We start from the raw sequence: 16,918 nt of genomic DNA on the forward strand, positions 1-16,918 counted from the left end.
GTGTGGGGTACGGAGGGGGGAGGGGAGGCCGCGGGGTATTAACCCCTTAGCACCCGCTGAGCTGCTCCCAGCAGAGCCTTAGCGAGGGACCTGCTCGCAGCCGGTTCTTGAGGTGAATGTGGGAATCTTTCAGGAAAGCGCTCTGCGGCACGGTAGGTTTTCGGACCATATAATGAGTTCTTCATTTTTTGTCTTTTTAAAAGACGCCTCCCCCTATGTCTTAATAAGATTCGCAGGTGTGCTTCTAACTTTCTTCCTGTCCTTTAACCCCCTCTCTGGCCCCCAGAGTGGCACACAGGAGGATCACCTGCAGGCCTTGTCAAAATACCGACCGCGGGGCCCACTCGCAGAGTCTGTGACTCCGTGGGTCCGGGCTGGAAGCCCAGGCTCTCGTGATGCTGAGCCACACTGCAAGAACCGCTGCCCTACAAATGGGTGGTGCGCGGGGAATAAGGCTTGAATTGCCTGGAAGCTGGCTTTTCATCCACTCTGTGATTCAGAAAGGGCTGGAGGTCTGTTTCTAAAAAGTTTGCCCTACAGCCTGCTCCTAGTGGCTATGGGTTCAGGATGAGAAGGACTGGAAGTGGGGGAGGGAGAGACTTAGGGTAGGGAAAGATGTTGCTGTACCCTTGGAAATACCTTGGGAAATGAGGAGGAGTTGGGGGAAGGATTGAGACCAGGGAGGTGTGTGACTTGGGTTAGGATGTCCCACAAAAAGGCGGGCTTGAGAAAATGGTGAGTGGCTAAAGTGATGGGCAGAATGTTAGCAAGAGGCGCAGAATAGAGAGGAGGCAGTGTGTGAATTTACAGCCAGACCGAATTTATTCAGAGAAAATAAATCCGGAGAGGTGGGTGACCAGCTACCGGCGTGCACGCTGATGGAACACATGGCAGAAGGCCCCGACCCCCAGGGGCTGTGCCTTCTTATATCTTTGGAGGGCTGGGGCTGGAGGCCAGGGTAGGGGGCGGCACGCAGAGGGGAATTCCTGGGACTGGTCTTTCAGGTGGCCATGGCGGGGGGGATGGGGGGTGGAGGGTATGAAGCAATAGGGTGTGAGACCCAATTGGGATTCAAGGGCAAGGAATACATTCCAGTGTTTATCTTTTGGGCAATGAGAATGGCTGAGGCTCACGTGGAGGAAGAGGCCAGTGCTGGCCCCAGACCCTCTTGGGGCATGTGAGGTCTTAAGATCTGTGAGCGAGACCGTAATAGACCTACAAGGGAAAGAGATGGAAACTTGTTTGGGTCAGGCCCTTCCAAATGAGGAGTGCAGATACTTCAAAAAAGCAAACATACATCTTCATGGAGGTGTAGCTGATAAACAAAGAAACAAATATTTGAAGTCTATAGTTTGGTAAATTTTGTCATATGAATGTAGTTGTAAAATCATTACCACAATCAAAATAGTGAACACATCTATTAACCCGAGCATTTTCTCCTGCCCTTTGGTAATCCCCCTCCCGCCACTACTGGGCTGCATTCTGTTCTTTTGCATTTTCTGCAGATTGATTCAAGTGGAATAACACAAAATGCACTTTTTTTGTCATGCTTCTTTTACTGAGCAATATTATGTTGAGATTTATTTATGTTGCTGTATGCATCATTAGCTCATTCCTTTTTCCTGTCACATAATATTCCACTGTATGTATCTACCACAATTTGGCCATTCACCAGTTGACAGGCATTTGGATTTTTTTCCAGGTTTTTACTGTTAAAAATGAAACTGCTGTGAACATTCATGTAGAAGTTTTTCAAGGGCATACGTTTTTTTTCCTCTCTCATGGTGGGTATGTGTTTAACATTTTACAAAACTGCCACACTGCTTTTTTTCCAGACTTCTAGTGGTATTTTTCTATTCCCATTAGCAGCGTATAAGAGTTTCAGTTCCTCTATATCCTTTAGTAGCTCACTGTGTAAGTCACTGTGGCTTCAATTTACATTTTCCTAATGACTAGTGATTGCACTTTTTTTCACTTGCATATATGCCATCTGTAGAATCCTTGGTGAAATGTTTGTACAAATCTTTTGCCCATTCTGAACCTAAGTCTATTATCAGATATACACTTAGCACATACATTGTGGCTTTGCTTTTCTTTCTCTTAACTGTGTTTTTGAAGACATGAAGCTTTAAATTTTGATGAAGTATTATCAGTTTTTTGTTTGTTTAACAGAACATGCTTTTGCTGTCATGTGTGAGAAAGTTTTGGCTAACCTAGGTCACCAAGATTTTCTCCTATTTTTTTATTCTGGAAATTATTTAGACTTAGATTTTACAGTAAAGTCTATGATCCATCCTGAGTTAATTTTTGTGAACATACTCTGAGGTTTGGGGTGAAGTGCATTTGTGTTTGTGTGTACTGTGGTTTGGATGTGGTATGTTCTGCAAAGGTTCATATGTTGACAGCTTGGTCCTTAGTGTGGCAGCGTTAAGAGGTGATGGCACCTCTAAGAGGTGGGTCCCAGTGCACGGCAACAGGCAGTACCCACCCTGACTTCCCACCTCACCAGTCATTTCTTCTCAAACCCATCTGGCAAGACTTGGTGCAGCCAGGGAGGCCCTTGCAGGAGCCAGGCATATGCCATCTGCACTTTCATCCTTCAAAACTGTGAGCTAAATAAAACTCTTTTCTCCATAAATACCCAGTCTCAGGTATTTTGTTATAGTAACAGAAAGTGGCCAAGTAGACTGGATATTGGATTGGTCAGCACCATTTGTTTATTCTCTGAATTTCCTTTAACTTTTTGCCAAAAATCAGATATTCAGATGAGTGTGAGTCTATTTCTGGCCTCTCTACTTTCCTCGTTGATCTGGCTGTCTCTGCTTAGGTGAATAGCACACTTTTGATGAGAGTAGCTTTGTCATAAGGCTTGAAGTCAGGTACTCTGAGATCTCTGATGTTGCTTTTGTTTTGGCTATCCTGGACAGAATGCACTTCCATATGAAGTTTCAGATCCGTTTGTCAATTTCTACAAAAAAGTCAGTTGGGGTTTTGATTGATGTTAGAGTGAATCTATAGATAAACTTGGGGAGAACTGACACCTTCAAGCAGCACTGAGTATTTTGATACATGAACATTATGTATTTTTACATTTATTTAGGTCTTCCTTAGTTCCTCTCAGCAATGTTTTTTAGTTCTTTGCAGTATTTTGCATATTTTCAACACTTTTGACATGTTTATTCTGAAGTTTTTCATTTTTGATGCTATTGTTAGTGGGTTTTGTTCCCCTTATTTTAATTCTGATTGTTATTCATATATAAAAATACAATTAATTTCTGAATGTTGATCTTACACCCTGCAGCTTTCCTAAAATCACTTATTAGTTCTTTTTCTGGTATATACTACCATATTTTCTACATATGTGATCACACTGTAAATGAAGACAACTGTACTTTTTCCTTTACAATCTGTATGCTCTTTTTCCCTTTTCCTAACTTGTGGCATTGGTTGGAACTACAGTAGAATGTTTAGTAGAAATCCTTGTCTTTTTCAATCTTGAGGTAGAACATTCAGTTGTTCATCATTAAATATGGTATTGGGTATTGTTTTTGGTAGACATCATTTATTATATTGAAGCTCTTTTTTTAAAAGAAACATTTATTTATTTGAAAAGCAGAGTTACAGAGAGGGAGGGAGATTAAGAGAGAGTGAGAGATATCTTCCATCTGCTGGTTCACTCTCCAAATGTCTGCAACATCTAGGCCTAGGTCCGGATGAAGACGGGAGCTTGAAACTCCACCTGGGTCTTCCATGCGGGTGGCAGGGCCCAAGTACTTGGGCCATCTGAGGAAGTTACTTTCTATTTGTAGTTTGCTGAGGGTTTATATCTAAAGTGTATGATGGGTGCTGGCGCTGTGCTGTAGTGGGTAAAGCTGCTGCCTGAAGTGCCGGCATCCCATATGGGCGCCAGTTCCAGTCCAGGCTATGGCCTGGGAGGGCAATGGGGGATGACCCATGTCCTTGAGCCCCTGTATCCGTGTAGGAGACCCGGAAAAAGCTCCTGGCTCCTGGATTCAGATTGGCTCAGCTCCGCTGTGTCGCCATTTGGGGAGTGAAGCAGTGGATGGAAGACCTCTCCTTCTCTCCCTGCCTCTGCCTCTCTGTAACTCTGCCTTTCAAATAAATAAATAAATAAATCTTTTTTAAAAAAACTGATGATTTTGTCAAATGCCTTTTCTACATCTTTTGAGATTTCTCATTTTTAGTTTTTTAATATGGTAATTTACACACATTGATTTTTGATCATTAAACCAAACCTGCATTCTTATAATAAACCCTACTTAGTCATGATATATTATCCTTTCTACATGTTGTATTTAAATTGCTAAAATTTTTATATCTATGTTTATGAAAAATATTGGCCTATAGTTTTCCTGTAATGTCTTTTTTTTTTTTTTTTTTTGACAGGCTGAGTTAGACAGTGAGAGAGAGAGACAGGGAAAAAGGTCTTCCTTCCGTTGATTCATCCCCCAAATGGCTGCCATGACTAGCGCGCTGTGCCAATCCAAAGCCAGGAGCCAGGTGCTTCCTCCTGGTCTTCCATGCGGTCGCAGGGCCCAAGCACCTGGGCCATCATCCATTGCCTTCCCAGGCCACAGCAGAGAGCTGGACTGGAAGAGGAGCAACCGGGGCAGAATCCGGTGCCCCGACCGGGACTAGAACCTGGGGTGCCGGCGCCGCAGGCAGAGGATTAGCCACGTGAGCCGTGGTGCTGGCCTTGTAATGTCTTTGTCTAGTTTTGGTATCAGGGTAATGTTGGCATCAAAGAAAGATGACAAATATATTCTGTCATTTTCAGTTTTCTTGAATAGCTTGTATATAATTGTTGTTATTATTGTATATAATTGTTATTATTTCTTTTTTTAATACTTGGTAGGATTCTTAATGAAGCCATGTAGGACCGGATTTTTTTTGTGTGTGTGGGAAGGATTTATACTTCAAATTCAATTTCTTTATGAGACAGGGGCTATTCAGGTTATATATTTCTTCTAGAGTAAGTTTTAGTGCTGTTGGATCATTCAAATAATTAGTGAATTTTATATATGTAGTCAAAAGTGTTGGCATAAAATTGTTTATAATAGTCCCTTGTCCTTTTTGTGTGTATAGAATCTTCAGTGATATCACCCCTCTCATTCTTGGTATTGTCCCCTTTTCCCTTGTCACACTGTCTAGAGTCTAAAAGTCTGTATCAATTTTATTCATTTTTTCAAAAAAATCAACTTTTTTATTTTTAAAAAAGACTTATTTATTCATTAATTTGAAAGGCACAGTAATAGAGAGAGAGGAGGGGACAGAGAAAGATTGACCTTCACTCCCCAAATACATGCAGCAGCCAGGGCTGGGCTAGGCTGAAGACAGGAGCCAGGAATTCCATCCAGGTCTCCCACATGGATGGCAAGAACCCATCTACTTGGGTATCTTCTATCTCTCAGGTGTATTAGCAGGAAGCTGGATCAGAAGCAGAGTGAGATTCCATCTTAGAACTCTGATATGAGATCTGAGTGTCTGGAGCTGCCTCTGACATATATATACTTTTAAAAAAATATTTTATTTATTTGAAAGAGTTACAGAGACAGGTAGAAACAGAGAGAGAGGTCTTTCATCCGCTGGTTCACTCCCCATATGGCCCCAACAGCCAGAGCTGCGCTGATCCGAAGCCAGGAGCCAGGAGCCTCTTCTGGGTCTCCCGTGCAGGTGCAGGTGCAGGTACAGGGGCCCAAGGACTGGGCCATCTTCAACTGCTTTCCCAGGCCACAACAGAGAGCTGGATCGGAAGAGGAGCAGCCAGGACTAGAACCGGCACTCATATAGGATGCCGGCGCTTCAGGCCAGGGCATTAACCCGCTGCACCGCAGTGCTGGCCCCTGACATATATACTTTTTAACCACTAGAGAGAACATTCCAGGGGTAACATCTTTCTCCTGCCTCTTCCTGCCTCTCCCCCTAATTCCAGCTTCACCTTAATTCTCACCTTTCTCCAGTTCTCTACCACATCTGCCCATCACATGTTCCCTCTACTAAAATTCTCTCCTGGCCTTTACTATGTTTGAACATAATATTATGTTTATTATGTTTGGGTGCATTTTCTCTGAGTGGCTCATTTTTTCTATCTTCTCTGCCTCTCCTAACTCACTCCCCCTCTCCCAAGCCCCACCTTTGGTATTTCACAATTCCCTGTTTCTTTCCCATGGGCCTCTCCTTGCAGTATTATCCTTTCCCCATCTTCAGTCATATTTCCAGACCAAATGTTGCTAAATTTGCTTTTCTAATCATCTTCTGTCCACCCGATTCAGTTCTGTTAGACACTGCCCTGAAGCACAGCATGGCCCTGTTAGGAGCGTAAGGCCAGCCTGGACCACAGAGTACATTCCCACCGTGGGCCCAGTGCCTGAAACTCTCCACAACCGGATCCTGTCAGCTTGGGCTGCCGCCAAGGCAGATGCTGGGCTTGTTCCCACATTCCCTGCGCGGTGCTCCCACTCCTGCCTAGGAGATGGTGTGCTGCCCAGCTGTCCACCTTCTAGCTGCTGGGCAAGGCTCACTTCCAGCAGCAAACTCCACAAGCAGATGCAAACCCCCCTCACACCGCCTGGCACCAGGTGGCACAGTGATCTGGAGTTCGTGCTCCCCAGGCAAGATTCCTCCCAAAGCCTCTAGGAGCTTGCACATCCGGCAGCCAGCCTGTCTGTGAGATACAGTCCTGCTTCTCCTGAGAGTCAGACACTCTGGGGTCTACTTTTTTTTTTTTTTTAGAAAGCATTTATTTAATGAATACAAATTTCATAGGTACATCTTTAGGAATATAGTGGGTCTTCACCCCACACCCTCCCTCCTACCCCCACTCCCATGCCACCTCCTACTCCCTCTCCCATTCCAGTTTTCATTAAGATTCATTTTTTTTAATTTGACAGATAGAATTAGACAGTGAGAGAGAGAGACAGAGAGAAAGGTCTTCCTTCCGTTGGTTCACCCCCCAAATGGCTGCTATGGCCGGCGAGCTGCGCCGATCTGAAGCCAGGAGCCAGGTGCTTCCTCCTGGTCTCCCACGTGGGTACAGTGCTAAAGCACCTGGGCCATCCTCCAATGCCCTCCCGGGCCACAGCAGAGAGCTGGATTGGAAGAGGAGCAACCGGGACTAGAACCCGGCGCCCATATGGGATGCCGGTGCCACAGGCGGAGGATTAGCCAAGTGAGCCACGACACCGGCCCCAAGATTCATTTTTAATTATCCTTATATACAGAAGACCAATTCTATACTAAGTAAAGATTTCAACAATTTACACCCACCCACACACAAAGTATAAAGTACTGTTTGAGAACAAGTTTTACAGTTAATTCTCATAGTACAACTCATTAAGGATGGAGGTCCTGCATGAGGAGTTAGTGCACAGTGACTCCTGTTGTTGATTTAACAATTGACTCTTATGTATGATGTTGGTGATCACCTGAAGCTCTTGACGTGAGCTGTCTAGGCAATGGAAGCCTTTTGAGTCCACAAACTCTGTCAGTATTTAGACAGGGCCATAAGCAAAGTGGAAGTTCTCTCTTCTCTTAAGAAAAAAGTACATCTTTCTGTGATGGCCCAATCTTTCCACTGGGGTCTCACAGAGGTCCTTCATGTATGACACTTTTGCCACTGTACTTTGGCTTTCCATGCCTGAAATGCTCTCATGGGCTTTTTGGCCAGATCTGAATGCCTTAAGGGCTGATTTCGAGGTCAGAGTGCTGTTCAGAGTGTTTCTCATTCCAAGAGTCTGCCATGAGGACTGCTTCTTCCCATGTTGGTCTTATTTATGGGATCCCTTTGTCACTTAATCCTCTCTACATGATCAGTTACACATTTAATATCATTTTAACACATAAGATGGCATTAGTACCATTGAGTTCTCATTTTTTTGTTTTTAATTTGAAAGAGTTACAGAGAGAGAGAGAGAGAGGTCTTAATCTGATGGTTAACAAACCAATTGGCCTCAATGGTCAGAGCTGCGCCTATCCGAAGCCAGGAGCTTCTTTTGGGTGTCCCACACGGGTGCAGGGGCCCAAGGACTTGGGCCATCTTCTACTGCTTTCCCAGGCCACAGCAGAGAGTTGAATTAGAAGTGGAGCAGCCCGGACTAGAACCAGTGCCCATATGGGATGCTGGCGCTTCAGGCCAGGGGGTTAACCCACTGAGCCACAGCGCCAGTACCTGGACTCTACTTTTAAATTCTCATGTATACCAGCCTAGACTGAAAGTGGAAAAAATATTGTAATATACATTTATATGTAATATATACCTGACTTCAATTCTATACATAATTTCTCCCCATTTCAGGCTTCCATCAACCGTGCTTACTAAGTGGGCAGTAAGATCTCGCCTACCTCTCGGGGAGACTCGCGGCTTGCACCCGCCACAGAGTTCCAGTCCTCCGAGTTTCCTAGAGGTGCACGCTGTGACCACCCTTCCACTTCCGGTATTCCAGCGGAAGTGATCCTTCCCTGAGGTCTGCCGCGATTGGCTGAGCGAAGGGTGAGTGGGGCGGTTTAATGGGGCGGAAACCGCCCCTGGTCGGCCTCAGCCTTCCCCATGGTCTTTGCTCGAACCCCTTTGCTTGCTTCTGCTGTGAGCAGAGCGCGCAGCCGTACCGGCGGCCCTGCCCCTCAGCGCAGTGCGCCCGCTGCTGCGGGGTCCTTCCTCTTTGTTTATCGGTTGACCCACCGCCCGCCGGTCTGTTGACTCCTCCAGCACTTGCGGGCGCTGCCGTTGTTAGGGGTCACAGGGTCGGGTGTGGCAGAAGCTCTCACGGGCCCTTTCCTACCACTTCTCCGGAGGCCATAGCGCGATCTTGAGTTTGGTCTTAGCCGTATGTCAGGGCGAGATGCTTTCTCTGTGTCACATTACACTCGGATGCATTATAATAACTGGTGCCGTAACAAGCAGGGTTGTCCATGAGCGCCTTGGAGATTGCTTCTTGGTTGCCTACACTAAGATAATTAGAACCAGCGACTTGCCTTTTCCCAGGGGGAGGGATGTACCCTCGCCAGCTCTCATACCTCCTCACCCTGCCCATGTGCTGGGCATCTGGTACCCTAGACAACTCCTTAAACAACTGATGCCTAAATCCAGACACCCCCTCCCCTCAACACACACACACACGGACAAGGTTGTTTTCCCACATTTGTACCATGAGAAGGCAGTGTGAGCTTGCCCCTGAAACACAGGCGTGCCTTTGTCCAGACTTCCTTACTGTGGGATGAAAGGAAAATCAGGATCCCTGCTTGCTTTTCCTGACCCCTGGCAGGCACATTTCCCCAATAAAGCCTCCCCACCTTTTTAGAAAAAGATTTATTTACTTGAAAGTCAGATTTACAGAGAAGAGAGGCAGAGTCAGAGATCTTCCATCTGCCGGTTCATTCCCCAAATGACCGCAACAGCCGGAGCTGGGCCGATCCGAAGCCGGGAGCCAGCAGCTTCTTCTGGGTCTCCCACGTGGGTGCAGGGGCCCAAGGACTTGGAGCATCTTCTGCTTTCCCAGGCCACGTCAGAGAGCTGGATTGGAAGTGGAACAGCCGGGACTTGAACCAGCACCCATATGGGATGTTGGCACTGCAGGCAGCGGCTTCACCTGCCACGCAACAGTGCCCGCCTCAAAGTGCTTTTTATAACCCATGTTTTGGATGTGGAATTTGTCCTTTATTTGTGCCATATCACCCATTGGATGCCTACTCTGGGTCAACTTGCTTTAAAATGTGGTATACCTTGTTAGGTAGATATGGTGAGACAGACCCTTGAAAATAGTTTGTTCCTGCTTCCAAGAGAAGGCAGCGTGCCTTGCCATTCTGGGACAAAGGAAGAAGTACCAGAGTTCTTCAGGAGGTGGAGGGAGCGAGAAGAAAGTGGGCAGGAACGTTTATTGGGGTGTTCAAGGGAAGGCGTAGGGGTGGTAAGAAGGTTTAGGATTGTCTACTTTGAGTCATTTCAGTTGGCTGTGGGATACAGGTGTTGTCCCTAGTTGTTTGGTTCCTGTTCCTGGGGTGAGCAGCACAGGGAAATGGTGACCCTTATTGTAGGAGCCTGATGGAGGAGGCAGGTGGGGTGTGGGCTCTGGGCTGGTTGGTTTGCACAGGAGAGGTACACTCGCCCTGGAGTTGTTTACTCTCTCTGGGAACTGGCTACTCTGGATGGCCCGGCCTTCTGGTGTCATTAAGGTTCCAGAGCTCACAGCATCAGAATGAACATATAGTACACCAAGGAGCAGTACTCAGATGCTTGTGTGACTTCCAGTTCTGTAAAACCATATTAACCGTTTTTAGGAGAGGAAATGGGATCTCTAAGGTTGCATACGATGACTGATGTCACACGGCTGGAAAAGGATGTACTGGCATTCTAAATTAGGTCACCCAGCTCCAGAGCTGGTGCATTCTGTGTGCTGGACCATCTTCCTGCAGCAGGAGAAGCACTTGGGGACGTTCTTATGCTTAGTGTTTATTAGGCATTTGACAACGTTAGTCACTGCCTCCTGGAAATTCTTATTTGACTATAATGACATTCTTTCATAAATGTCGTGTACCGTGTGCCCTGCTTTGGGTTGGGTAATGAAGATACAATAGAAAGAAAAAATATCAATGTAGTTTATGATCTAGTCATGGGCAAGACAGGTATTAACCAGATAAATAATCCCACTAAAGTTGATATTTGGCACAGGGAGAACAATGGTTGTGGTTCAGTGGGTTAAGCTGTTGCTTGGGACACTGGCATCTCATGCTGGAGTGCCAGTAGAGGTGCATTTGGAGTCCCAGCTGCTCTGCTTCCTGTGCAGCTTCCTGAGAACCGGCCTGGGAAGACAACAGAAAATGGCAGAACTCTGATGTGCAGGAGGGTGCATCTGTGAAGGAGAGGGAGAAGGAGCAGAGATGATTCTGTATGATTATAAAGTTTTTGAAGCTGACCCTGGCCAATGTACTGAGCCACTCAAAATTTCTTTATTATGATATTTCTATTTCAACACCCTAAACACACCTGATGTTCTTCAAAGTTGTCCTTCAAGTTTTCAGTTACATTCCAGGGAGAGATGCAACCACTTCCATCCTTCAGACCCTACCACAAGAACAGCCCCTGTGCAGATGGGTGGAAAAGGTCATCCTTTTTTTCATTTTATTAATTTTTTAGCTATTTATTCAAAAGGCTGAGAGAACGACACAGAGAGATCTTCCATCCAGTGGTTCACTCCTCAAAGGCCCGTAAAAGCCATGGCTGGGCCAAGCTGAAGCCAGGGTTTAGGAACTCAATCTATAATTCCCATGTGGCTAAATACTTGAGCCTTCATCTGGCTGCCTCCCAGGGTGTATATCAGCAGGAAGCTGGAATCAGAAGAGAGCCAGGACTTAAATTGAGCACTCTGATACGGGATGCTGGTTCATTCCTCCTGACGGCTGGAGCTGGGTCAGTCTGAAACCAGGAGCCAGGAGCTTCCTCTGGGCCTCCCATGTGGGTGCAGGGGCCCAGGGACGTGGCCATCCTCTGCTGCTGTCCCAGGCTGGAGCTTAATTGGAAGTGAAGCAGCCAGGACTCAGACTCACAGGGGATGCCAGCACTGCAGGCAGCAGCTTTACCCACTATGCCACAATGCCAGCTCCAATATTTTTCTTATACTATAAAACTAATCTAAGGCTGGCGCCGCGGCTCAATAGGCTAATCCTCCACCTGTGGCGCCGGCACACCGGGTTCTAGTCCCGGTCGGGGCGCTGGGTTCTGTCCCAGTTGCCCCTCTTTCTGTCCAGCTCTCTGCTGTGCCCCGGGGGTGCAGTGGAGGTTGGGCCCTGCACCCGCATGGGAGACCAGGAGAAGCACCTGGCTGCTGGCTTCCGATCAGCGTGGTGCGCCAGCTGCAGCGTGCTGGCCGCAGCAGCCATTGAGGGGTGAACCAATGGCAAAGGAAGACCTTTCTCTCTGTCTCTCTCACTGTGCACTCTGCCTGTCAAAAACAAACAAACAAAACAACAACAACAACAACAACAAAAAACCAAAAAAACCCTAAAAACATCCCCCAGTTTCTCTGTGTTCAGGTGTGTGTGAAGCAGCTGTTAATTTTGGCAAAGCACAGTTTAGGAAATGTGCTTTGTAGATCACTGATCACTGTTATAACTTCTTAATGAATAGTTCAGTTCATAGCCCCAGCATCCTCTAGTCACTAAGGCCAGCTTGAAACCTGCGTTCTGGACTCTTGTCTCGTCAGGCTAATAGAGTATGTCCCTAAGTGCTGTCAAATTGCTGATCTTTGTCTCTTTTGGCTCCTATCACTTCTCTACACCACTGTCTGGGTGGATACACACAGCCTCCAGGCATCTCTGTGGTCATAGGGATGAAATGCAAACTGTAGCCCCACCTGGAAACCCGTGGTAGCTTGGCTAGTTCCTCTCTAGGTGCTCCTTCTTCGTTTATTCTGTGCTCTGGCAGAGTTCTTCCTGGCTGCACATCAGAGGCAGTTGTGGCTAGACACTTACAGACATCCTGACTCTTAACTATCACGAGTCCATGCTCCATGGCTCATTCTGAGCCATATCCAGAGGTGGCAATCACTGGTTTGGCCTCCCGTTTATAAACCACCTTGTTTGTTCAGTGGGCCACATCTCACTCACTGTTCTCTTTGCCCAGATGAACTTCCTCTACCTCTTCCCCTAGCTCACTCATGTCAGGCTCTGCTGAGATGTTTTCCCCGGGCAGCTCTCCCTGGCTCTTCTGTCCCTCTCTCCCTGATCTTGGTCAGTCGACTTTCCCTGTGCTTCCTTACCTGTACCTGTGGATTTATACTGTGACAATTTACCTGTTGCTTTCCCGTAGTAGACTAAACATCCTTGGGGACAGCCCTTGCATCCTGAGACTCCTGTAAAGTACACTGCCTAACAAATAGTGTATGCTCAAACATTTGCTGGAACAAAGCATGAAGGAATTATCTTCGCCTTGTGCTGTTACAGAATCTTGAGACTTAAAGTCAAGAATTTTCCCTTGTTTATGCGTTTGCCCTGGCCATTCTCTGTGACTCCTTTCACTACCATTGCTAATCTGTGGTACCAACCAAGATTGTCCTGCGGATTAACCCAGTCTATAATAAAAAGGGCAAGTGCTTCAAAGCTAGGCAACCCTGGATTCATGCCTTGACTGTGCTAGTTTCTAGTATGGGGCTGTGGACAAATTGTCTGACTCTCAAGAAGCTTGGTTTCCTCATTTGTAAAATGCGATGATAATACTTACTTTGTAGTGATATTGTCAAGACCCAGTAAAATAGTATTTGTTGAGTGCCTGGCACCTAGAAGGGATTTAGTAAGTGTGGATTTCCTTCTCCAGGGAGGCGTGTGGCACGACAGAGAGTCACGTACTTCGGTTGCAGAGCTCAGTTCTGTTGCTGCCTGGCTGTGTGCCTTGTTTTACAGTCGCCTCATGTGGCAGGTGAGCATAATTATGATTGTCCTTTACGGAGCTGTTAGGAAAATTCTCTAATATTTAAGAACCGAGCTAGTGCTCAATAAGGTGGTAATTGTTAGTCCAAGACGTCATAATATACTACAGTGTTTTTCCTGCTTTCCATGATCTGTGAGCATTATTTATTATCCCTCATGTTTCTAACATTATTACTAAAGGTCAAACTAGTTTTGACTATACTAACTTATTTCCTGTTTCACATCTTGAAAATGCTCTGAATCATCTGTAAATGTGCACGTGGTCGTTTTTCTTTATACTGCTGTGCTTCTCGACAGCTGGTCCTCCAAAATCTGTAACCTGAGCACTGTGCACCTGAGGCACTCTGAAGAGTTGGAATTGTGAAGGAATCCTCGAGACACCAACCTCCATCTCCTGCCTGCCTCATCTGGGCAACCTTTCCAGACGGTCTCTGCCCAGAATGTCGGGAGAGGCCACACAGGTGGCCTGCCATGCTCCCAAAGAACAAGAAGGACTTAGAGTTGTGAAGGTTGAAGAAGAGAAGTATGTTTGGGAGCAAGACTTTGACGTTCAGGAAAATGCCTGGAGCCAGGAGACCTTCCGTCAGCGGTTCAGGCGGTTTGGTTACTCTGACTCCGCAGGGCCCCGGGAGGCTCTGAGCAGGCTCCGGGAGCTGTGCTGTCAGTGGCTGAGGCCGGAGGTGCACTCCAAGGAGCAGATGCTGGAGCTGCTGGTGCTGGAGCAGTTCCTGGCCATCCTGCCTGAGGAGCTGCAGGCCTGGGTGCGAGCGCATCAGCCAGCCAGTGGAGAGGAGGCCGTGACTGTGCTGGAGGAGCTGGAGAAAGAACTTGACGAGCCAAGGCAGCAGGTGAGAAGTCGGTGTGTTTGTCGATGTTGTGAGTATCATTGACTTGGCTCGCGGAGTATTGTGCACGTTCTGCCTTTGGTGTTACCATTTTATTCACTCGCTGCATTCAACTAGGGCTTTTAATCCTGCTGTTTTCTCTCTAGTCATTTAAATGAATTTTTGATTGCTCCTGTCCTACCGTGTTACTCTAGGGGTTTTCCTCTTGTGCATCCTCAGAATCATAGCTGGTACTTGATTACTCTTAGGACACAGCTTGTGGCCAGGAAATCTGGAAGGAGATGACAGCCGTGGGAGCAGTGAAGTCTCTGAGTAGCCCGCGGCAGGCCTCGGACCACCAGGGCAGGAGGGAGCCTCAGGAGCCTCAGGCTTTCCGACTGAAAGGTGAGGAGGCCAGCTAGCTGGGCTTGAGGGTGGAGCTGAGCGCTGTGTCTGTGCCATGTGGCCAAGCGCTGTGGAAAGGTCTCCTTGCCTAGGATATTCTACCTCTTGTTCTACCTAGAATTTGAAATTCCAATGTCATTTCTAACTTTGGGTTAAGAATTAAGATATTTAGAATTCTTTGCTAATATCCATAATTTTCAAAGGCCAGTATTCTCCTTCTTAATGTTTTGATTCCCATTAGGCATAGCAGCCCCTAAGATGGAGGAGACTATTACATCAGTACTAACAGCCAAAGAACTAACTTGAACAGGGAAAGTTTAATGTTAACAATTATGAACTATGATACAGAATTTACCACTGAATGATATATCAAAAAGCCAAACCAATATTTTACAGTTACAGGGAGTCTCTAGAGTGGAGGGCAAACACCCAAGGAAGGAACACAAGATCTGCACATCTTCCTCTCCCTGGCCAGGGCTGACGTCTAGATCTTGTTGGAGAGGACACAGGCATGGCCCACTGATTGGAGATCCAGAAAGAGTGTGCCAGGGCTTTCTTCCTCCAGAGCCCCTCCAGCCTCTTCTGATAAAACTCGCACTATGCCAGTTGACAAGAGAGAGGTATTCCAGTATCACCTACGGTAGGGAGGAAATAAATTGATAGATGTCTCAGATGTCAAGGATTAGAACTGAAAGGACTTTGATTATATTCTTGTCAAAATCATCTCTGTAGGGCTGGCGCTGTTACAGTGGGTTAAGCTACCTTCTGCAGTGCCAGCATCACATATGGGCACTGATTCATATCCCTAGCTGCCCCATTTCTGATCCAGCTCCCTGCTAATGTGCCTGGGAAAGCAGCAGAAGATGGCCCAAGTTCTTGGGCCCTTGGACCCACGTGGGAGAGCCGGAAGAAGCTCCTGGCTTCAGCTTGGCCTAGCCCTGGCCATTGTGGCCATTTGGGGAGTGAACCAGTAGATGGAAGATCTGTCTTTCCTCTCTCTCTGTAACACTGACTTTCAAATAAAGAATAAATAAATTAGGCTGGCGCCGCGGCTCACTAGGCTAATCCTCTGCCTGCAGCGGTGGCACTCCGGGTTCTAGTCCTGGTCAGGACATCGGGTCTGTCCCAGTTGCTCCCCTTATAGACCAGTGCTTGGGCCCTGAACCCACATGGGAGACCAGGAGGAAGCACTTGGCTCCTGGCTTTAGATAGGCGCAATGCGCTGGCTGTAGCGGCCATTTGGGGGGTGAACCAACGAAAGGAAGACCTTTCTCTCTGTCTCTCTCTCTCACTGTCCACTCTGTCTGTCAAAAAAAAAAAAATCATCCCCATAGGCAGCAGATGCATCAGGCTTATTAACTTGCCCTCATTAAAACTTTGTTTCATCTAACTACCCCTCTGATTGTATCTTCACCAAGTAAGCCTATTAACTTCTCATGAAGCTTAGCCATAATAATAAAATGTGTTAGTTCAGTCTGATCTGTGTAATGGTTACATTACTCATTAGTTCTCAGTCTGGTTTTATTGCTCAGTTTCATGAGCTTGGTTAATGAGAACATACCTCAGGAATTAAATCTATTCATTGTATGATGATAGAATTAGGTGTATGAAGATACAAATGCAAGGGCCAGACCTTGAACCCTGGTGATTTTCCAAAGAAATCCATACCATTCATCTCCTGAGGTCTCTTGGGAAACTCTGACAGTCTTCCCACATGTGTCATACCCCAAAACTTAACCTCTTAAATAGCTTCTGTACCAAGTGTGAGCTACATTAAAAAATGCATTTCATAAAATCATCTCAAATTTACCTTGAAGCAGGTAAATTTCTAAATCACTTAGGATAAAGGACTATATTTTTAAGACCTCAAGGGACAGAGATGCTACTGTAATTTTTTAATGATTTATTTATTTATTTGAAGGACAGAGTTATATATATAGAGAGATCTTCCATCTGCTGGTTTGCTCTCCAAATGACCACAACAGCCAGGGCTAGACCAGGCAAAGCCAGGAACCTAGAACTCAATCCAGGGCTCCCAAATGGGTGACAGGGATCCAAATACATGACCCATCACCTATTGCCTTCCAGGGTGTGCATTAGCAGGAAGCTGGACCCAGAGGGGGAGCCAGGACTTGAACCCAGGCACTCTGATAAGGAATGTGGATATCCCAAGTGTCATTTTAATTGCTGTGGTAAATATTTGTTTGCCCTTCTACTGTAATTTCTTAAATGCTTCTTGGGCTTTTTCTCGT

At 46.4% G+C, this 16,918-nt stretch overlaps 1 protein-coding gene across 27 annotated transcripts in view; it reads left to right on the forward strand.

Annotated features, from left to right (window-relative positions):
* The first annotated feature begins 4 nt into the window (after positions 1–4).
* LOC138842975 (zinc finger and SCAN domain-containing protein 30-like) overlaps positions 5–16,918 on the forward strand; it is a 54,493-nt gene continuing 37,579 nt past the window's right edge. For 10 of the 27 annotated variants that reach the window (XR_011379355.1, XR_011379352.1, XR_011379358.1 and 7 more), the window contains exons 1-4: positions 15–152; positions 8,315–8,509; positions 13,735–14,285; positions 14,531–14,666. Coding sequence is in view for 18 of the 27 variants with exons in the window: in XM_070050294.1 (XP_069906395.1) it covers positions 13,878–14,285; positions 14,531–14,666 (544 nt within the window). In the remaining 9 variants the exon portion in view is untranslated. Of the gene's footprint in view, positions 153–1,702; positions 1,785–8,314; positions 8,510–13,323; positions 13,427–13,734; positions 14,286–14,501; positions 14,667–16,756; positions 16,859–16,918 lie in introns of those variants that run through there. The other 17 variants (XR_011379356.1, XM_070050296.1, XM_070050302.1 and 14 more) reach the window with 8 other exon arrangements.

This window comes from Oryctolagus cuniculus, chromosome 10 (genome assembly GCF_964237555.1).
Source record: "Oryctolagus cuniculus chromosome 10, mOryCun1.1, whole genome shotgun sequence".
NCBI lineage: Eukaryota > Metazoa > Chordata > Mammalia > Lagomorpha > Leporidae > Oryctolagus > Oryctolagus cuniculus.